This window comes from Gigantopelta aegis, chromosome 8, assembly GCF_016097555.1.
Source record: "Gigantopelta aegis isolate Gae_Host chromosome 8, Gae_host_genome, whole genome shotgun sequence".
In the NCBI taxonomy this organism is placed as follows: domain Eukaryota; kingdom Metazoa; phylum Mollusca; class Gastropoda; order Neomphalida; family Peltospiridae; genus Gigantopelta; species Gigantopelta aegis.
The window spans coordinates 19,024,746-19,048,257 of record NC_054706.1 but is presented as its reverse complement, the minus strand read 5'-3'; the positions used below and the strand labels follow the sequence as shown (position 1 = coordinate 19,048,257).

Genomic DNA, 23,512 nt, shown 5'->3' with positions numbered 1-23,512 from the left:
CCGAATCGTTGTTCTGGTTCAAAATCAGGGGCAGGCGTAGGTTGAAGCAATCTGAGCAATCCACGATCTGTTGGCTGGCGTCAACGTCGACCAGGCTTCCCCTGGGTCCGAGCTGGCGGACCGGATGGTCGTCTGACCGGAAACCTTCGAGAAGGTTGACCTCGAAAGGAACCTCTCCAGCGTTTAGATGGTGGTTGTGGTGTGAATGTAGACTTCCGCTTTGTAGATTCCAATGTTGAAATAAGTTGCAACGCTTTGACAGTTGCTGTCGACTGTTGGTCCTTATCATTGGCCTTCACCACCTCAGAAATTTTGCCTGCAAAAAGCTTAGTTGCTGACCACGGTTGAGCTAACAGCTCCTTCTTATGCTGAAAATCCAAAGTGGATCTCTTTAAATAAGCCTGGCGACGATATTGCATTAACATCGAGGACATCGAAGTCACCGAAGACGTCAGGAAAGCTAGCATCTGCGCTGATTGCTGAAATAGCGCGTAGCACCGTGCATCTTTTGCCTGGGTGGCCATCGCCGCAAGGAAAACGTCCAAGTAAGATAATACAAACAAGCAACGTCTCTGGGCAGTATCCATGGCTTGTACTTGTTTGTCTGTCAAATCCACGGTTGACGACTTCCCAAGACGGTGAACGTCTTCATCCAAGGACGGAGCTACATCTGTAAAGGTCATGTCAAATACCGGATACATACGGTGACCCCAAGTCGGGAAGGCGACGAAAGACGCTGTGTCTTTAAAAGTGCGGTCTAAATCCGTCGCCACCTCGGATACGAGTGTACCGGCAGCCAAGGAACGGATCACCACATCTTCCGGAGGGACATCAGTCGCTATCATCGGTGTCGGTCCCTTCTTGGACGGCGTTGGTGGATGTGGCAAGGACGGCAACATGTCATAGACTGCCGCCAAGCAATCCCTCATATTCATATGATCAGAAGATTCAGTCTCATCAATGACGGAAACCGCTGTAGGCGCTGCATCTCCAAAGTCTCGAAGCACTCGAGCACAGGCTAATCGATCCGCCGAAACAGAATTCACTGGTGAACCGGACCGTGGACGGTCCCGTCGAGAACCCTCTGAAGCGTCAATAGAAGGTCTGCGCTGCCGATCCACGGAACCCGTAGGGAGACGTGCAGGTCGTGGGGAACGGCTACGAGCCCGGCTCCGTTCCCGGATCCGCTGCGCCGAAGATGACTTTGAAGATCGGTGATCCTTGGAGGCCGTGGAACGCCTAACTGATTGAGTCGGCTTGTCCGAGGGCTGCGTAGTAACTGCAGGCCTGTCATCTGAAGTCTTGCATCCTGGAGCCGCACCCCCCGAAGAGGGGACTTGAACCGGACCTGGTCCCAAACCCGCCGGTTGTGGTAAGGCCGCCATTGACGCCATAGTCTCTTTCAGCATAGTAGGTAGCATCGAACGTAATACATCTGCTATGGAGTCCGCAATTGACGGCGAAGATTCCACTTTCTTGGCTCTCGCCGACAGCACCTTCAAGTAAGCCGCGAACTCGACAGTAGACAGGCCCGAACACAGGTCGCATCTCGAAGAGAGGCTACAAGGAACACGGCAACCCGGACATAATTCATGAGGGTCGCCGCCTGCAGTGAACTTCTTACAGCGTAGGCACGCTCGTACCTGACGCTGAACATTAAATCTGACATGATAATAAGTTTTCAATCTGTGAAAGAGAAAGAAAAGAAACCATGACACAAACACAAAGTCGGTCAACAAAGACGCCATTTTGCAAATGGCGTCCGACACGACAACCGGCAATATAATAACATTTCATGTAATTAACACTTGGCAAGTCAAGCGAAATACGCGAAACATACGAAAGGTAACGAATAAGGTGGAAAAAAAAAAACATTCCACCTAACACCAAGCCAGTCAATACAGACGCCATTTTGCAAATGGCGTCCGACACGACAACCGGCAATATAACAACATTTCATGTAATAACGCTTGAAAGTCAAGCGAATACGCGAAGAACATACGAAGCTATACGAAGCTAACGAAATATAAGGTGAAAAACATTTCACCCAACACGAATACAAAACCAAAGGTCTTATAAAAAAAGTTGACTCCAAAACAGAGCCAAACAAAAGACGTCCAGACCCTTTCGCGAAGAGAAAAAGAAGGAAGTTACAGTCATGTGACCGGAACTAGAGAGCAGTATACAGTAGAAGAATTTAGGCCATCCCATTGGCTGTTGGGATGTTCGGACCAGACCACTTGCGTGGGGGGGAGGTGCACTTGTTTGAGGACAGGTAATGTCTATAGAAATATGTTAATAAAATGCATTTTGAAACAAATTATACCTTGGTGTATTTAATGAAAAGTAACAAAAATATCAATCTCATCTGTTTTAGTGTTTTCCTCTCCTAACTTTAATACAGAACAATCTCATATGTTTTATTATTTTCGAACTTTAAACAAAGAACCAGTGTCTGCAACACCATATGGTATCAGTCAGTTTGTACCATAATAATTTCATATCAGATTCTACATTAATGATCAGCCATTCCGTGCCCTGAACATTTTCTACCTTATATTTGTAATTTTATATCTTTTATCCTTCTTTACCAGTTAATCAACATAAAGGTTTCAGTTTGTGCTATATACATTTTACCATAGTCTGTAATAATATTACATACCAAGACCATATTACTGTAAGCACATCATTGATGGTCATTTTATACCACTGTGTCACACAAAATTATTTGACCTAAAACTACTTTCAATAACAAGTTTTGTGTGTAACCAATGTGGTAATGGAAAACAAATAACTATGCAATAACTACGGTACAAAATGAAAAACCATATTACTAATTCCTTTCACACATCACATTTCAAACAATGAAATACTTTTCTCTTCCACGAAGTCCTTCAGGCAGTAACTACATGAAACTGTTGAGTTTGGTACAATATGCGAAGAGCTGCAGGTATTTTAAAAAAATAAAGACTCTGTATGGCGTGGGTTGTAATCTAGCGGGGTAGAGAGCAGATATCACAGGTGTTGTGACCAGGCTGGTTCAGAAACGTGCAGTGCGCGCACGTCCACAAACTGCCCGACTGACCGATAGGGGGCAGTGGGGCCGCTCCTGGACCCACGTATGACGCTTGTCGAGATATTGTCGGTGATGGTGCTAAAAAAAAGAATAGAGAAGAAATTTATTTCAGTATGAATTCTGCAATTTTTCAAGTGAACATATGAAACATGTGATGGGTGCACAGGAATAACCTATGATGTCCAAACAGTCAGTGTTATAATGGTTGTGTAAGGAAATAAGGAAATGTTTTATTTCACGACACACTCAACACATTTTATTTACGGTTATATGGCGTCGGACATATGGTTAAGGACCACAGATATTGAGAGAGGAAACCTGCTGTCGCCACTTCATTGGCTAGTCTTTTCGATTAGCAGTAAGAGATCTATTATATGCACCATCCCACAGACAGGATAGTACATACCACAGCCTTTGTTACACCAGTTATGGAGCACTGGCTGGAACGAGAAATAGTCCAATGGGTCCACAGATGGGGATCGATCCTAAACCGACCGCGCATCAAGTGAACACTTTACCACTGGGCTACGTCCCGCCCCCATTGTGTATGTCAAGGTCACAATGACACTAAATTAAAAACCTATAATTATGGTAGGCCATTAAAATATGTTGGTAAACTACGCTTTCTTTGGTATAAATATTCCACGATTGCAGAGTTGTAAACTTTAAAATTAAAAAATATCTTACCAATAATGTGACATCACAGGTTATTCCTGTGGACCCTTAGTACATTTTTAGGGATGATCCAGAAATAGTGACAGGGTGGGGATGTGTGAGGGTTTTTTGCATACCCACTACCCCAAAATTAAAATTATATTTAAATGAAGTATGTATAGAAAAAAAAACCCGATTGCAGCAGGCAAGGGCGGTCGATCCTATGACCATATTATCTTATACAAGCTACAATCCAATCCCTTGATTTTCTTTTTTATTATTAAAGTTACAGATCCTAGTTTTTAAACACTTAGGCATATTTTTCACCATTAGATCCACTTCTGATAACTGAAATCATACTTTAGTTAGATTTTATTGTTTAAATTATCCATTTCCATTGATCTAAAGTGTTTCTGGTCATCCTGGTGTGTTTAATATCAGAAAATGCAATTTTTAATAGTATTTCACAGTTTCAATGTCCCAGACACTTGTTTTACTCTGTTGTAACTTTATCCAAATGTGTTACAGGTTTATAGATTTACTAAACATTGTGTCCATTTTTACGGGTTGAAACCTGGGTCTGCAAGTTTAAATTAAGAGCAAATTCATTGTTTTAATGCCTACCATGAGCTGCAATCATCTCCTCAACCGTGGCAAACTCCTCAGACTTTTTAAACTCCATGGCTTTACTCTCGGACTTAGTCTTCACCGCCTCCAGTAAAATATTCATCTTTGTCTGCAAGGACAACAATTATCAGTAACGCAACATGAAGAACAGAAATTATCTTGATTCAATAACAGAATCTAGCACCATTTTGAGGTATAGAAGTCAATTTTAATCTGGGGGACAAAATGTTTTTGTAATGGTCGAGGTTTACAGAGACCCTTACAAAAAACATTTTAACCCGAGGGTTGGAATCACAACTGTGATTGATTCTTTTTCTTGCCAATTAAATTACCGTAACAAAACATTAATTTTGTAAGCTACAGTTTGTTTACTCTTAGAACGATTCATGAACATTTCACCTCTAAACTCATTTAATTATACGTGAAAAAACATAGTCCACATAACGCAACAATATGAAAAATGTAACTACTTAACCATAAAATAATATAAATTAAAAAATATTAATATGTTTAAATATTTTTAAAACAATGATCCAAGTGAAATAGAAACTTGGGGAATAAGTAATTGAACTGAATTCTGTAAAATATGAGTTATGACGTCAATCATCATAACACATAAGTTATGGCGTTAGGCGTATATCTAGCCAGGGACGGCTGGACAGATTTATCTAACACCATGCAAAAGCTGCCCAATTCAGTCCAGTGGGCAAGAATATATTTTCCTAAATTGTCAAGCTAAGTATTTTGTGTTACAACAGAAATAGTTATTGTAATAACTCAGGGCATAAAATTTAATTTTTTCAGACAAACGATATGTCGTTCATGCGGTTTTAGTACTTGTACGAACGATTTTGTCCAGTCGTTCAGATACAAATGAAAAGGTTAACCGGCAACGCTAATCAAATGACAATCAAAGATGGGCGATTTTCGTAGATTTTCTCCAAATTCTTATCATAAATACTAAATTATTATTATTATTTGGTATGCTAGGACTAACTTGAAAGCTGCCATTTACATTTCAGCACACTACCCCATCAGTTCTGTTACAGGGGAGTACTTGTTGGCGCCAAACAATAGTCTGAACGAAACGGGGATTTCCCGGAAGGAACGGAAAGACCCGAAGTTCTGCGAATCCTCGATTGATCCAATCGATGCTGCAACTCGGTGTTTCATCATGTTCTAATTTCCACTTCGTTATTTTAAAGTCCCTTATTAAATGTACTACTTTGTAATTGACAGCGATGTCGAGTTCAAACGGATACATTGGGTTTTTTTCTCACACCTGCAATGCTAGGCCCGTTCTCTAATTATTTTATTCCAAAAATAGTTATATTAGCCAAAACACGTCAGTTTACATTTTCTGACGAGCGATTATAGTTTTTGCACGAACAATCCGTCGTTCATGTCAGTATTGGTTTGGCATAACCGACAGACGAACGACAAAATTGTATGTGCCAAATTTTATGCCCTGTAACTTAAGATCATATGCAATATCTTTCTTTCTTTTTGTTTGAGGGAGGGAGTAGGAGGGAGGAAGGTGGTGGCTCCAGGTTAGAATGTTATGGTCTGTGATAACATGATGTGTAATTCATTTTTGTAATGTACAGCTCACAAAATGTCTGAAAAACGGATTTGTTTTTAGCACAGAAATATTTGTGAAGTAAATTTTAACCTTCAGGGGCAACATTTCACTTGTGGCTAGAAACAGCAGTAAGTGGAAATCCGACATGCACTCCAAAAACTGGCTGGGTTGAAATGATCCCATGTACTGCACCAGAGAATTGAAATCCTGAAACACAAAGCAAATCATTATTATACAAATGTACATAGGTGTCAATGGTCGGGGTGCTCAGAACTGAACATTTTGTAATATACTGACATCAAATGACAGCATCATATCGCTTATTATTACCCATATGGTTAAAAATATATTGGTACACTAGAATGTCAAGTGGGATGTAACACTTTTGACGTCACACAATGATGTCATCTATTGGCGCACTACAACCTTACAGGAACGTCAACGAAACGAGATGAGTGATATAAATTAAGATCGATTATGGGTAATAAATAGGATATTAAACTCGCTATCATTTTGTATCATGTTTATGTCCCTCGTGAAATAATTTTCAGTCACTTGCTAAAGCTCATGACAATTGAAAATTATTTCACTCGAGACATAAACATGATATGAAATGGAAGCTCGTTTAATACCCTATACGTCCTTTGCCTCACCACGTGCTATTCATTTGGTGTAGTTTGATCATTTGTTTTTTAATACCACAGCTCCATATGCTGTTTTGACCATTTGACCATAGCATTTAATTTTTCTGTTTTTTTTATGGATACAACTCTTTACAGTTGTTTATACTGTCACTGTGTTAATAATTTTAGAACTGTTTTGTATATTTACCGTTATTGAAAACCCTACAGGCAATATGTTTTTTTTGTGCTTGTGTGTCTTTAAACACCTACTCATTCATTCATTCATTCATTCATTCATTTAGAGAGAAAATGTAAATTCTTTATCAAAGGACTCACAAAATGTCTTATATGTCACCTGTTAATATGATTTGGTTGCAGTTTAGAAAACTTTTGGTCAAATGTATTCTCAACATTTCAATGTATAGCCTTCTTCAGGCATGCATAATTGTTTATTTTTATAGAAAGTAGTTTAACAAAATGCATCATTAATGATATGTATGGAACTTCTTTTTATTATGTTTCACCCATTTGTGAATGGAATACAATTTCATGTTTGAATGCTAATTTTGAATTCCAAATAATATTTAAGAGTGCTTGTGAGTTTAGCTATGACGAGTAACTGATCATGAATTATTGATAAACGGAAAGGAAATAAATATTTCAATATTTGTTGAATGACACCATAGCATATTATAGATATGGATATTTGGTGTCAATCCATTCAGGAACAGGTTAACAAAAATTTGTTGTAACTGAATATTAAATAAAGGTTTTGTGTAAACTCAAACACAATATATGCAAGACATAAATAAAGATGATCAAATTAGATTAAAAATTGAATATAAAAAAACAAAAAAACTATATTTTGTATAAAAACAAGACAATATGAAGAAGGTAAATTGTTGACTCAACAGTACAGTACACAATATTATCTGACCACAAAATAACGACCAACACAGCATCATAAAGTAATAAACTTACTTGGATTTCTCCGAGATCTGATCGGTTTTCAGTAGGAAATGGTTTAACATCGGGGTTTGTTTGAAAGGTATACTGCGGCTCCACTGGGAACGCTGCTGGGATGTCCACCAGGAGGTACTCCACTGGTAGAGGACGCGCAAGCTGAGTCACTTCATTGCCGTAGTTATCCTTGTTCTTAAATAAACAGAAAATTACAATACTTTTTTTTTCAAGATTCAACCTGACCTCTCATCAAGTGGATCCCCCCTTAAAAAAAAAAAAAAATAATAATAATAATAAAAAAAATTACAATGAAGAAAACAGTCAAAATACCCCCACCCTTGGACTTGTCCACATGTACCAAGAACCAATTTCTATTAGGGTATCTTTATTGTGTCTTAGTGAGAAGTCAGGTTAACGTATTAAAAGAAACACATGCATTGAATAATCCACAGATGGGAAAGGACATGATATTGTGTTGAATGGAATACTCATGCTAAATATAACATCATCCACCTCACCCCCCAGTCCAAACTCTGATATATCACAAACATATTATGGAAAGGCCAACAATAAAAAAACCCAAAACATTTAGTGCAACCGTATTGATTTTGGGCGGTTTCAGAATCACATAGGGAGGTGAAAATAACTACTTATGCCATGTAATTTGTTTCTAAGCATACATGGTTTAAATTTCATTTTATTTATGGGTGGTAGATATTTAAAAAAGCTCCTAAACAGGCAAGTGCTTTACCATTGGGCTACATCCTGCCCCTTGTAATATTGTAGACTATCTTGCAAACATGTTTACGACATAGCACTTGAAACACTAATATTTGAGCGTAAAATGTCTGGGACGTAGAACTTGAAACACTGTAATACTTGAGCCTACCTTGTAAAAGACATCTGGGACATAGCACTTGAAACACTGTAATACTTGAGCCTACCTTGTAAAATGTCTGGGACATAGCACTTGAAACACTGTAATACTTGAGCCTACCTTGTAAAATGTTTGGGACATAGAACTTGAAACACTGTAATACTTGAGCCTACTTTGTAAAAGACATCTGGGACATAGCACTTGAAACACTGTAATACTTGAGCATATCTTGTAAAAGATCTCTGGGACAAAGCACTTGAAACACTAATACTTGAGCCTACCTTGTAAAAGACATCTGGGACATAGCACTTGAAACACTGTAATACTTGAGCATACCTTGTAAAATACGTCTGGGACATATTGCTCATTGCTGGATTCCTTTATATAGCCGAGTTCGGGAACATCTTTGGTGGGAATGAGACACTCGTCATTCACGAGAGCCATGCACTGGTTCGTCACCTGGTAACCCTCAAAGTGGATCTGATTGGAATTGTCACCTGTAGGCAAATGAAAGAATTGTAATCTGCGATTGCGAAGTGTAAACTAATTTTTGGCAATATGTGTCCTAATATATCAACATATTTAATTGTATGTATTAGTTCTAACAAAAATAAGCAGCCAATATATATATATATATATATATACACACACATTATTAGCGAATGTGGGCTATACAAAAGGTATCATAGTATACAAAGAAGACAAAACAATTGTAGCATTTTATTAATGAAAGAAGTGTTTTATTTAATGATGCACTCAACATGTTTATTTATGGTTATATTGCATCTGACATATGGTCGAGAACCAGACAATGACAGGAAACGGACTGCTGCAATTCATGAGCTACACTTTTCAATCAGCAGCAAGGGATCTTTTATGGGGATTGATCTTTAATTGACTGCAAATCAGGCAAGCACTTATACCCAGCCCCAAGTATCGAATACTTATGGCAAAAATTATTTTGAGCCATAATATTGACAATAATTCCTGACCTGTACATGTTGGTCTTTTCAGTTTAGTTAATAAATTTTAAACTCAAGCCCATACCTAGGACTGTTCCAAAATTGCTCACATAAGCACAGGATTCAATTTCACTAAACGTCGGAAAGTTGTCTGCGACTAGCAATTATACCAGTTTAATGTAAACATGTGTTTGTCATCTATTTCACACAAAAAATTACATCATTATGGAAAATGGAGTATTTTAAGGACTAAAGAAAATGACATATGTATACTTCAAACTATATTAGTTGTACTGTCAATATTAATAAGAATTGTGGATTAGTCATAGATTAACAAACTAGGCTTACAATGTTTTGTGAAATTGGGTCTGCAGTATTACCATGTCTACCATTGGTGAGATGTGTGGCAGGATTTGTTCTTGTAAGGTGTAGTTTACATTGGAAAGCTTTACAGATGTAAATATAATGCTAACCTGTAACTACAATAGTAACAAACTTGGAGCCGAAATAGCCCTCTCGAGAAAGTTTACAAGGATTTTTGTATTTATTCTGGAAGTGTCCAGCCATAATACATTCTTCTGAACTAATGAAATGGGCATCCTGAAAAGACAAACCATGAAAACAGTATGTATACATAACAAATAAAAGGTTAATGACATAGGTTATCAGTTTTACCCTGTGAAGGTAACAGGCAACTCTCAAAGGCTATCCCCTCAACAGTCTACAAATCTGCCTACTAGAATAAATTCAACAGAAAGATTTGACTAAAGACACACTCTTCAACACCAAATTTTGGGGACTTGTCAATGATGGCAGATTTCACCGCTAAATCTGGATTACCAATAAGACTGAACGCAGAAGAATGAATGTTTAACGGAAAATAAATCGGCTATTGGCTGTTAAATAAAGGTAAATATGTGAATGAAGTGATAATCGCATCAATATAAAAATTCTAAAGTTAAATTAAAACACAGTGCAAAAAGCTGTGCTGAAACATAAATATTACAGGTAAGTAGATTTAAAATATGAGATAACATTCAGTGTCTCTTAAGAATTTGTGCAGAAGAAGGAGGAATATTTATCCTAACCTCAAACAATAATACCACCACTTCTGATTAGCTTGTTGGCTAATCGGCTACATTTGATTAACTGATCTGTTACGTCTTACTGGCTGGTTTGTATTTCAGAGTGGTCAATGAAGAAAATGTTTACTATATTTTGAGGCATTATTTACAGAAAAAACAACAACACACAACTGCCAGATGAATTTTAATAACAGAGATTCTGAAAATATCTTACCATGTTACCTCTGAAGTTTTTCACTGTGCCTTTAGTAAGGTCATCAGCAACAAGATCTGTGAATATCCAGCCCACGGGTCTCACACCAAGCTTTTCAGCTACTTGATTCACAACATTTTCCTTTTCATCTTCCAGTAACTCGATTCTGTTCTTCGTACATACCTGAACACAAGACAGAGATTATTATATGAGCTTGTGTGTCGTATTGATTTTACAAAACAAGTGTCAGGATTTTTTTATTTCCCAAGCATAAATCCTGACATGAGTTTCGTAAAATCAGCACGACACACACAAGTGTAATAATTTCTTTAAGGCTAAACTTAATTTCATGAAAATAGCAACCATAATATTATAAAGTAAGGAAGGAAAGTTTATGGCATGTAATATTTAATAGAAAATAATCTTTTGTGTGCCAACTCAGATGGGACATTATGGTTCAGTGGTTTATAAATATTTTGCATGGTGCCTTTTGATGAGCAGATCTTTGACCTAATGGCCCCTTTAGGGTGTATACTACCAAATCAAATCCCATAGACAATAGTAACGTGTGGTTAAAACTCCTACCTGCAGTGTATCAATATACATAAACATCATGGAAATAAATACTACCACCCCTCACCCTTAAAATTAATCAGAAAAAATTGGGGGCGAAGCTGCTCATTTCAGAGATAACGGGTAGGGTCTATGACTACCCTAGTTCTGCACAAAAATTGACTCCTTTTTTTTTTTTTTACAGGTACCCCAAACATGTTTCAAGCACAAGGCTACTTGACAGTGGTACTAGATGAAATAAAATTGCATACATTTTTTGCCCAAATGAAGCTTTTTTTTTTTTTTACAACCAACACACTCACATTTATCACCAATTACAGGACTTGTGGTATTAACTTCTCTATCAAAACTTCAGAGCACCGTGACCCAGCCAGAAGTTATTTGGTTTAGTACTACCTATACCTGACTTTTGCATACCCTATCCTCGAGCACTAAAAAAAGCTAAAATTTGATTAATTTAACGACACCACTAGAGCACTTTGATTTATTAATCCCGCCCTCTGTAATAACTAATAAAGACACTGCTGATGAGTTTACCTGAGGGGGTTCGTATATAGCTGCTACTGTCGCCTTTATGCCAAGTGGAACATCTTTGTGTGGCTCGTATCTGCCATACAGAATACCTATTCGCTGACTGCCAGTTTTCCTCCAGAAGTCTAGAAACCTGTCAGCCACTTGAGGATTTTCAAACATGATATTGTCTATGTGGCGGTATTTCTGCAAATTTAAATATTACATAACTTGATTATCACAGGAAACAAAAGAGAAGCCAATTCATCATCCAGTGTTTTGATTCTAAACAATAAAATCCACATAACCCATCTATATAATTATTATATAATATTTCGACTGATTATTTTTATGACAAAAACGAGTAATGTTTATATCTCTACAGTGACACCTCAGCACATTTACAATTGTTAATTCACAACTTCCTTGCTGTACTGAATACTGTACATTTAAACTAAAGCCCACAATACATCTACAAAGTCTCGGAGACTTTGTGTCGGAGACCTTGTTTCTGAGACTTTTTTCGTAATGTCAAAAGTCTCCAAGACTTTTGTTTCCGAGACCAGTCTCTGGAGATAGGGCAGTGTTCTATTTGCAGAGAGAAGTCCCTGAAACAAAACATCAACTACCAATCAGAATATATAAATAAATCACATGATGTGACTGGTCACATGATATTGGTCAAAATGACGAACCCTGCTAATGATAATGTGACAGAGATAATGTTGAAGGTGCTGGAATAATTCTGGATCCATTGGAATAAAATTGGAATAGCCGTCCACATTTGTCAAATGAAGCTTCTCCATGATTATTATACGCCCCGAGAGCGTCTGTATTTTTGATCCACTCCCGGACCCATATAATGCGATTCCTGCGTTTTCTCCTTTGGTTTTTTATTATTAAACTAATGGTAATGGCAGTAAGAGAAGCCATGGCTGCATGCTTGTCTTTCATTGTGCAAAAAAACAATATGCACGTTTCCAAAACAAAGTCTCTCAAAATAAAGTAAGTGTATCATCAAAAGACTTTGTTTCAGAAACAAAGTTTCGGAGACTTTGTCGATGTATCATAGGCTTTAGGCAGTATGACACAATTACAAGAAATTAATAAATGTTAACTATTCATAGAATTTGTACTTATGTAAGACTACTGTTGCTCATTCCTTCATGGAAAACCCCCCAGTTCATTAAGGATTTTTATTTAACAAATGACATAAAATACACAAAATAACTTAATAATTTGTGTATGTTGTAAATCAATATCACTCATGCAATATTAATCATGCATTTCCCCTCTAATAGAGATAAATTAGGAGGAGTATGATTTTTTACCCCCTCCCGACTTGACATTTTGAAAAATTACGATTCCACCTAAAGATTTTGAGATTTTTCACTCTCTATAGTTTAAAAAATATGGAATTCAGTTCTCTATAGTTTGAAAACCCCCCAGAATTCAGTAAAGTTGATTATTGTTTGCAATGTCAAAAGCCTTCACTACATGTGAGTAAATTCACCTGTCTATTGAGTGTGACTGCGTTTGGTTGACACTTGGTACAGATTCCACCCGGCCATGGAGGATGCTCCTTGCAGCCAGTTTTAATCCTACAGCTGAGGTTTTCAAGATTTACAAACTTCCCCCTGCAAGTTAAAAAAGAAAAGACAGTGAAATTGGGATTTCCAGGGTGTAAATACAATTTGGAACTGGTGAAGGAAGTGCAGGTCTGCATGAACTTGATGTCCACACTATTTATTTTTTCTGTCATACTATGTACATTGGCTATATTTTGTATTCAGAAATTGCAACCAGTGATAATAAATCTCCATGTCCTACCCCACCTTCAAATACTATTCCCATGAGCCTGGGGAGTTGTGAAAATTGTGGAGCAGAAAGCGTGTGTATGTGTGTCAATAATATATCTAGTTATCTTAAATCTTTCAAGATGAGCAAGTACAATAATTAAATTATTTATGTTAAATAATTAAATAATTTATATCATACATGAAACCTCAAACTCTAAAACTGAAAAATTCTTTTTTTTCTTCTAATTTTTTATAGCACCTCAACTTAATGTCTGTGCAAAGCTATTTCAGCAGAATTGCAAATATACCTAACTCCCATAAACATAGGTCTTATTAAATTTAACAAGCATTTTGAGAGTACTGCGAAAGCAATACATGTCCCCTACCTGACCCAACAATTTTTAAACAATCTGTAAAAAGTGGGTAAATCACCTTGAAAGTTAAACTTGATCAGTAACAATACATGATAAAGCTATATACAAATTTTCACTTCAATATTTTCAGGTATTCTAAAAAAGACGTCCAGAAAACAAATGTTCATATCTCCTAAGTTCAAGGGCCATAACTCCGTCAAAAATTAGCAAATCTCCATGAAAGTCAAACTTGAACTGTAACAGTACATGATCAAGCTATACTCAAAATTTCAGCTCAATATCTCAAAGCCTTCTGCAAAACACATCTGGAAAACATGTGTGACAGATGGACGGACTGACAGAAGATGGAGATGAAACCAGTTAGACCAGTAGGGGACTAATAATACATGAAATCTAGAACGAGTGATGCAAAATTGTTGGAAGATTTATTTACCTGTCCACGCCTCCTGTTAGTTTTCTAAGGTACGAATGGAAAGACAAGAATTTGATTGGCGGTTCACAACTCTTCAAAAAGTCTTCATCATATGGCTAATTATACGAAAGACAAAAAACCCATTAAGTTAAGACATACATCAATTAATGTAAAAAAACAACCCGCAGAATATGTTTAGAATGATTTAGAACAAAACTTGGGTAAGAAATTTAAAAAGTTAAAATTTGTTTTATGACACCACATTGATTTATTGATCATCGGCTGTTGGATGTCAAACATTTGGTAATTTTGACATATAGTCTTAGACAGAAAATCAACTATATTTTTTCCATTAGTAGCAAGGGATCTTTTATATGGACAATCCCACAGCATAGTACATACCACAGCTTTTGATATACCAGCTGTGGCTGGCATGAGACAAAGGCCAACAAGCCCACTGATGGGGATCGATCCCATGCGAACGCTTTATCAAGGTAAAATATTATGCCCAAACTCAGTGAGCAAAGAAGGACTAAGGATGTACTGGTCATTCATTGAAGCTTATGCCACTGAAATAGACGATTCTAACCACTTGATCGGCTGTTGGGATATTTGGATTAATACACTGCCTAAAAGGAAACTACCTATGGTATGATGTCAAACTCAGTATCATAAAATAAAATGTATTCCATTATATAACTAGCCTAATGGCTGATATACAATGTCAAAATCTAAATTATATACCGGTACAAAATTGTGAGAACATATTTAAAAGAAGCATATAAAAAATTTAAATGAAACCAACAAACCTCTAGGGGAACACAATGAAGACATTTTCCATTAGGCCCATGGTGGCATCTGAAATAGAAGTTTTTAAATACAGTACAAATAATTTAAACAATGTCATATGTACATTTTAAAAGAGTGGCACAAAAATAACCAAATGCAAAATATTATGGTTCAAACCTTAACACAGAATTAAAATATAAATTTTCATATCATTGATAAAGTTGAATGTTTTCATTACTTCTATCAATGTATTGAAAAATAAAAATGATGTAATAAATAAAACAATTAAAATTTATTAGATATTGAAATAATTCAAATGAATTCTTGATAATTATTTATATGCATCTCAACTATTTGGAGTTATTTAAGAGATACAGAGAAACAGGTGCCCAAGTGTTCAGAATCTGTTGGATAACAGTTTTACAAAACATACAGCTGATCATTTCGATTCCTGTGTATTCTGCCGTCTTCCTTTCCCAGGATCAGATCTACTTCGTCCTGCTGTATTCCGCTAGAAGGCATATTTGATGAAGTGCTTCCTGTTTCCATGGGTTCTTCATTACCACCAGTTTTAGCACTGCAGACTAAATATAACATGTCTCCATGTCTGAAAAAAACAAAACAATTACTGCTTGTGATATTTTATTCAGAATTATAATCATATAAAACAATGTATGTAACAATAACATTAGTAAGTAACCAATAAACTCAAAACTATAGTCTGTCCCACGGGGAACGCCTTATTTCATACTATGGAATTTACTATAAGTTATTTATTTCTCAGCCAATTGTTTTCTATATTGCACACAAAAATAGTATTTTTTTGTTATTTTCAAAACACTTTTATTTTTCTTCTTGTGTTAAACCAAACTGAAATTATTTACAAAAAAGCTTTTTGTAGAAGGATAGAACGGACTATAGATACTCTGTAAACTGGAGTACAGAACATAACCTGTAATATGTTTCTGACTTTGCTTTAATCGGTCAATAGAAACAGTGGTTGCAGGATAAAGTCCTATATCAGATGCACTTGATTTTACACTTCTTCATACATACTTGATTTTATAGGAGTCTATGTTTTTGGCACGAGAAGTCCTAATATGTCCTGTCTTGTCCCTCTTCTGATAGACATCCCAACCAATATCACCAAGGCCAAACTCGGACTGAATCTGAATGAAAAAATCACAACACTGCATTGTCAAATTCTAAGGTTTATATAAAGTGGCTACAACATGTAATCTTTTGCTGATAAAAAGTTCCTTAAATTAACCATATTTTAACATTTAATCTTTTGCTAATAAAATGTTCCTTAAAGTAACCAAATTTTAATGATTTTCCAAGAAATACTCAACATATTTAAAAACTAGCTAAATCAAAATTTGTTTCAGTGTGAGACCTGAAATTTTATCCCAAAATAATTTTGGCATACAACATCACTTAAAAAATTGTAGAAAGATATTTAAAGAAAGAAATGTTTCATTTAACAATGCACGTAACACATTTTATTGACAGTTATATGGCGTCAGACATATGGTTAAGGACCACACAGAGTTTGAGAGGAAACCCACTGTCACCACTACATGTGCTACTCTTTCCGATTAGCAGCAAAGGATCTTTTATTTGTGCTTCCCACAGGCAGGATAGCACAAACCATGGCCTTTGTTGAACCAGTTATGGATCACTGGTCGGTGCAAGTGGTTTACACCTACCCATTGAGCCTTGCGGAGCACTCACTCATGGTTTGGAGTCGGTATCTAGATTAAAAATCCCATGCCTCGACTGGGATCCGAACCCAGTACCTACCAGCCTGTAGACTGATGGCCTAACCACGACGTCACCGAGGCCGGTTAAAGATATTTAAAGTGAATCACCTTATTGAAGAAGTTTGCAATAGACTCCGATCCCTTGGTTTCAATTCTTTTAGTCCCATGTTCTGCAGACTGCACTCTTACTGTCTGTATAAAAAAATAAGAATAATGCTTTTTTTTAAATTAAGCAGTACACTGTATCAAAGCTAGAAAAAATATTAATGAGAAAAAAAAAAAAAAAGATGTTGCAATATTGATCTGGTTTACAGCAGTCACACATACACACGCACACACACACACATATATATATATATTTTGGTTTTGTAATATGTTAAAATATCTGATTGTTGATACTAATAGAATCTATCACCATTGTAAGGTATAGATAAGGCAATTCCAACCTGAGGGACAAAAACATTTATTCCTGAGGGTTGGATTTGTCACAACGGTGACCGATTCTTTTTCTTGCCCATTTAATTACAGTAACAAAATTAATTTTGTAAGAACTATGTTTTTTTTTATTTTAGAATGATTCATAAACATTTCACCTACAAACTCACTTAATCATACACACAATAATATAGTCCACATTATGCAATGACATAAAAATATAAATATAAAGTTACAAATTTTAATTTATTTAACTATGTTTTAAAATAATGATCCAACATGAAATGGCAACTTGGGGAATAAGTAATTTAACAGAATTTAGAAATTGTCTAGTCCCGGAAGGCTGGACAAATTTATCTAGCACCTCAATCCCATTTTAGACCGGCCTCGGTGGTGTCGTGGCAGGCCATCGGTCTACAGGCTGGTAGGTACTGGGTTCAGATCCCAGTCGAGGCATGGAATTTTTAATCCAGATACCCGACTCCAAACCCTGAGTGAGTGCTCCGCAAGGCTCAGTGGGTAGGTGTAAACCACTTGCACCGACCAGTGATCCATAACTGGTTCAACAAAGGCCATGGTTTGTGCTATCCTGCCTGTGGGAAGCGCAAATAAAAGATCCCTTGCTGCCAATCGGAAGAGTAGCCCATGTAGTGGCGACAGCGGGTTTCCTCTAAAAATCGGTGTGGTTCTTAACCATATGTCTGACGCCATATAACCGTAAATAAAATGTGTTGAGTGCGTCATTAAATAAAACACTTCTTTCTTTCTTTCTTTCTTTCAATCCCATTTTACTGTCCATAATTGAGACAATTTATTAAAAATGGACGTTTACTACTTTGTTGTGTCATTTTGTAACATAGTTTATACAGTCAAAATTCACTACAGAAGAAGCACAAAAATGTAGCATACCTTTTGCAGATTGAATATAATAATGGAAGACAAATTCTAACAACAGGGTACTTTATCATAAAAATTTACTTATTTGGCCTTGTTAATCTGGCACACGCGGTCATGTTATACGCACCAAATTAATATACCATCATTTAACAAATTATATTTATGGAGAATAAACCATACAATCAAACTGTACCAATCATTAAATTATTAGTAGACTATTGATAATCTGATATTACTATTAGGACCACCCAAATATAGGTGCTTGTGCAGAAATTTGTTCGTTTTTTTTTTTTTTTTTTATCCCACTGCCCCCTTTCCATCGACTCCTTTGAATTCTGTCTCATTTCTATCTGATCTGGACAAGTCCTCCTATCTTTCAACTTCTTTCGCTGTCCACCTCCACATCCCAGCCCTGGTCTCTCCAACCGCGACAGGTGCTTGTCTCTTGTGGTTATCTGTGCTACACACCGGTCATTCCCCATCAGCTTTTAGCTGTGGGCGTAGTCCGACCACTTCGGAATGTTCAGTAGTTACTTTTGGCATTGTTATGAGGCACTTGTAACTACCTATTATACTCCCCTACTACCGACAGTCATTAGTTAGTGCCATGAGTCATACCAGCGAAGTTTCTAGGTTGTTTACATCATGCTCTACTGGAAAATAAATTTAAAAAGAGAAAAACTGCTTGCAGCAGAAGGTTCGAGCCCCGAAAGCCTCCCTGCACATGCCTGCAATATAAGACAAGTTTCAATAAAACAAGTGGTCATAATAGCAGTTTCACAGTAATATTGATAAACAAAATGATACAACAAAGTAGTAAACGTCCATTTTTAATAAATCGTCTCAATTATGGACAGTAAAATGGGATTGAGATGAGCTGACTAACCACTGGGCAAGCTGACCAGACACTGGCAGTGTTCTCATTACTCTATTTTATTGCATTTTGCCACCACACTTTTGTGTTTTGCCGCCCCACCTCCTTTATTTTTCTGTGCCCTTTTTTATTTTCCCACATTCTACTATATTTTACAGCACCCAGCCCCACAAATTTCAAAATGCAAACTTTTTCACACTGACACTGGACATCAAAGGAAACAAGCCAAGCTGTGGTGTGTACGAAACTGATGAAAAACTTCAGTAGATTACAAGTTACCATAATTGTAATTTAACAGTATTTTTCTAAATACAAAACTTTACAAACTCCAAAACCATTAAGTCGTTTTTGTTTATTCGTTAAAATTGCTGATCTCGGGACCACATGACTCACAGAAATTGACTAAAAATGGAGAAAAGTGAATTAACATTTGATGCATATAACATGACCGCACGTGCCAGATTAACAAGGCCAAATAAGTAAATTTTTATGATAAAGTACCCTGTTGTTAGAATTTGTCTTCTATTATTATATTCAATCTGCAAAAGATATGCTAAATTTTTGTGCCTCTACTGTAGTGAATTTTGACTGTATAAACTATGTTACACGGACCGGACCAGAACACGTGACAAACTGTCTTTTTTCTTTAAAAAACAAAACAAATTAAACAAAGTGTTTGTCAACTGTGCATACTTAAGAAACATAATTTATCATGTATTCGCTTTAACAATTAAAAAATGAACCACAGTTAAAAACCACCACACTTTCTTGTTTACTGGATCGTGTTACACTTTTGTTCATTAGTATGAATTTGTTTTACGTCCATGTTGTTGATAGGAATATCATTTATTTCATGTAATGTAATTGAAAAATATCGAATATTCTTTCCATAAGTATCGTATTCATATTTTTGTCGTTAGGTGAACAGAGTTTGGAACACGGACAATGTCTTTTGTCAAATATAGTGTTTTCCCTAGCTTGTTTTAGCATGGTGCAGCACCATGCCTCAATAGTCTAGCACCATCTTGCCTTAATCAGCACCATGCTGCCCTGAGATTAAACAAGCCTTTTTCACTAATTAATTCTAAAATTGCCTTTATAAAACACCCAAAAAGGTATTATTAATTAAATAAAATATGCCTTTTATATATTTTGCCATTCATTTATTAAACCAAGCACATAAATTACATTACCGTATTTGACCGGAAATAAGCCCATGTCTTTGAATAAGCCCCCCTCCGTTTTGATAGCATTTAAGAAATTAGGCCCTCATTCGTAAATAAGCCCACCCCCAACTTCGTCACCTTATAAATAACACGAAATTGCAAGTTTGCTCAAAGTTCATTTAAAAGGTCATACCTCCTGCAGATAATTAAACACAAATGTAACACAATATTTTACCACCAGTGAGATTTAGCAGTCTAACAATAACAGTGTGTAACATTGTTTTCAATTTCATGACTGCAGTATTTCTTTGAAGTAGCCAAGCCCAAGTATGAACTAAAAACCAATGTCTATTTTTACCACCACATTGGGTCCCCAGTTAATGCTAATTAAGCAAATACCACATTCTGATTGGCTAAGAACAATGACCTTAGATTGACAATTTTTTGTAGTGTAAGCTGACTGCCTGTGTCAGAAACGTGTGTATACACTTTTGAATTTGTTGTTAATTGCTGTTGTTTTAAGTCTTCTCAGCATTAAATTTTGGATGTAAATAAACAGCACTGGTAAGTAATTGTAACATAGAAGGTGTGTTTCTGATAATTAGACACTAGTAAAAAACCCACAATTTAATTAATAAACAATTATTATTTATTAATAACAAATGGAACACTAATTAATAGATATGCTACTGAACGTTTTTTGTTTTCTTCCTAGTTCATTTAATTATTATTATTTATTTTAATTATTATTTTCTTTTTTTTCTCAACAAAACTGGCCCCTTGTCTGGGAATAAGCCCACCCCATGCTAAGCTCACAATGAGTTGTCTTGGCCCCCTGGGCTTATTTCCAGTCAAATAAGGTAATGTTTATTTCAATTAATTTTTATGTATTTTTAATGAAAAACAAGTGCCCCGAAAATGGTGAAAATGCCCCAAAAGTGTTTGGTCTACCATGGCTTGCCAAATTTCTAAGGAAATCACTAAAATATATCATATAAAAAAAAATTACTGTTGGATATGTTTTATTTATTGTGTATGAAGCCAAAACAAGGGTGCGAAAAGTGACTGTGTCGACCTTAGCATTCAATCATTCCACTAGCATTTTGTAATGTAAAAGCTACTAAAATTATTGCAAGATTAAGAATGGGTGTATCTTATGGTTTAAATGATACTAAATTTAAAGTCAGGAAATCCAATACACCTAACTGCTTGGTATGCAATAAAATTGATAATGTTAATCATTTTTTGATTAAGTGTACCAAGTATAAATTAATTAGACAGAAACTGGAAGACTTTTTCAAATCAAAAAATATTATCTTTAATTCTTTAAATCCTTTAGACAGTTATAAAGCAGTAATTGATAGACTTCTGGTGGCCTTTGTTTATCAATCTAGGGCACATATCTAACGGGTATTTTGTGATTAAGATTTACTATTTTTCTGCTTTGTATTGCTGTTCCAACTAACCAGTGTTTTTGTTGCTAATTAATTTTTGGATCTTCTACGTAAGGTTAAGACGTATGTTGGGGCCAGGCGCGGCTGTTGTTTATGGTTTGTCCTCCTCAGTCATGTCCGGACCCATATACTGGATCCTATACTTTTTTTGTACAGTTGGCCCCATTTTTATTGGGGCTGCTGGCATTATTGTTGTAGCTCAAATTACGCTTGTTGGTTGGTTATTTTTGCCTGTATTGACTGTTTGCGTCATCTTTGGCGTTAGTTGCTTTTGTTCTAGCACGCTTTCTCACCTCTGAGGGCTGTCTTTCGCCGTCCGCGGATTATAACGCTTCGCGCTCTATCCGCTTTTAAAGAATTTTCTCTCGGCTTGTTTTAACAGTTTTAAATTTTATTTAATTATTTTTAAATGTTAGTTTGTATGGATGTCTGAATGTATGTTTATTTAGTTTAGTTTGGTCAGCTTCAGGTTTGTATAGGCTGGGGTCCATTATCTGGCAATAATGTACTCCATCCTTCGCTGGCTTTTCCTTAACAATTTTAGTTTTGTTATTTAAAAATGTATAATGTGTTTGGCGTTTTTTAACTTTAATTGTTTACTGGCGTGCTCTTTTTAATGTGTTTTGTTTTATCCAATTTTTTTTAATTTACTTTGTTTAAAAAAAAAAAAATTGTTCTTTAGGTTAACTGAGGGCTGGGTTAATTACAGTGTCTTCCATCACTTGGAGACCCCATTGCTGGTTTAGTATATTATTTGTTTGGGGGGTGGTGCTGGGTTCCGGCTGGCGTGACGGTTGGGCGGATGGGGGTGGTGGTTTGGGGTGGGTGGGGGGGGGGGGGGGGGGGGGGGGATGCCACCAGAAATTAGGGGTTAGACGCTTAGGCGTAGGCGTTTTGGATTTAGGGAGAGATAGGATTGTCTGGGGCCTTCCCCCGTCCCTCCCCCCCCTCGGCCACGCTGAAGCTACAAATGGATCCGGTACCTCCCCATAAAGGTAAATTACTGTTAGTATTATATTTTAATATCAACCTACTGTGACAACCTTCAATCAACAACCTCCAACCTCGTTCCAGATAGGGCTTAGAGTTTGTTGTATTATTTTAATTTAGAACGCCCATTTAAAATAGTGAAAAATTTATTAGTCTAGGAAAATTTTGGATATAATAATAGTTTTTAAATAAATTACTATACCTTCAAAAATGTTCTTTAAATATAGTTAAATTTGTCCCCCTATATATTTTTAATTTTTGAGTAAAATTCTAGATTATCCCGTTAAATTTTCTGTCCCGGAGTAGACCTCTGGCTATCCAGAACTCGACCCCGGGACAGACATGCTTGAAACCTTCGTGGTATGGAAGCATGTGAATAAATAAATGAATGAATGAGCATTTTGTACATAAACTTATTTCTGCACACCTGTATATTGGTTTGATAGCTGATAAAATAGTCAATTCACGAGTTGTGATCTTTTGTCAGTGCCAGTTGTTTACTGAAAAGAAATTTTGTTTTGTGCTGTGGTGTCATCAAAACTAAATTTTCATTCCTTTCACTTAAAACTCTAATGATGAATCACTTCCCCAGTCTTCCGCAAACTGGGGAAAAACCTATATTTTTTTTTTCTAGTAACCAAATATTAGGAAGAAAAATATGCGATAAAATATCACTTACAATAACCTTCGACATTGTAAAGATGGGCAATATTATTTAGATGGCACAATGTTTTCTGTAAGGATGATACAGCAATCACACTCATCCATTTGTTACACTGTTTTCCTATCATATTTAATATACATTGAAATTAGCGCAGAAAACATGTGACAGAA

At 36.2% G+C, this 23,512-nt stretch overlaps 1 protein-coding gene across 1 annotated transcript; it reads right to left on the bottom strand.

The window, feature by feature from the left end:
- Positions 1 to 2,320: 2,320 nt before the first annotated feature.
- On the bottom strand, positions 2,321 to 23,460 carry LOC121378247 (nuclear protein localization protein 4 homolog). The gene is made up of 15 exons (XM_041506326.1): positions 23,358 to 23,460; positions 16,971 to 17,054; positions 16,156 to 16,268; positions 15,533 to 15,706; positions 15,120 to 15,168; positions 14,332 to 14,426; positions 13,239 to 13,362; positions 11,753 to 11,932; positions 10,664 to 10,825; positions 9,838 to 9,964; positions 8,739 to 8,899; positions 7,544 to 7,717; positions 6,030 to 6,146; positions 4,355 to 4,466; positions 2,321 to 3,154 (listed from the first exon to the last, which is right to left on the bottom strand). Exons 1-15 carry the CDS (start codon positions 23,370 to 23,372, stop codon positions 2,994 to 2,996), a joined length of 1,848 nt encoding a protein of 615 aa, XP_041362260.1. The 5' UTR covers positions 23,373 to 23,460; the 3' UTR covers positions 2,321 to 2,993.
- Between the last annotated feature and the right edge of the window lie 52 nt (positions 23,461 to 23,512).

Excerpts from the sequence above, each read along its gene's own strand:
- LOC121378247 (XM_041506326.1), bottom strand. Across the intron at positions 15,169-15,532 it reads AGGAATCGAAATGATCAGCT|ATGCCACCATGGGCCTAATG; the intron begins GTATGTTTTGTA and ends CTTCTATTTCAG. Across the intron at positions 6,147-7,543 it reads CAGATCTCGGAGAAATCCAA|GATTTCAATTCTCTGGTGCA; the intron begins GTAAGTTTATTA and ends TTTGTGTTTCAG.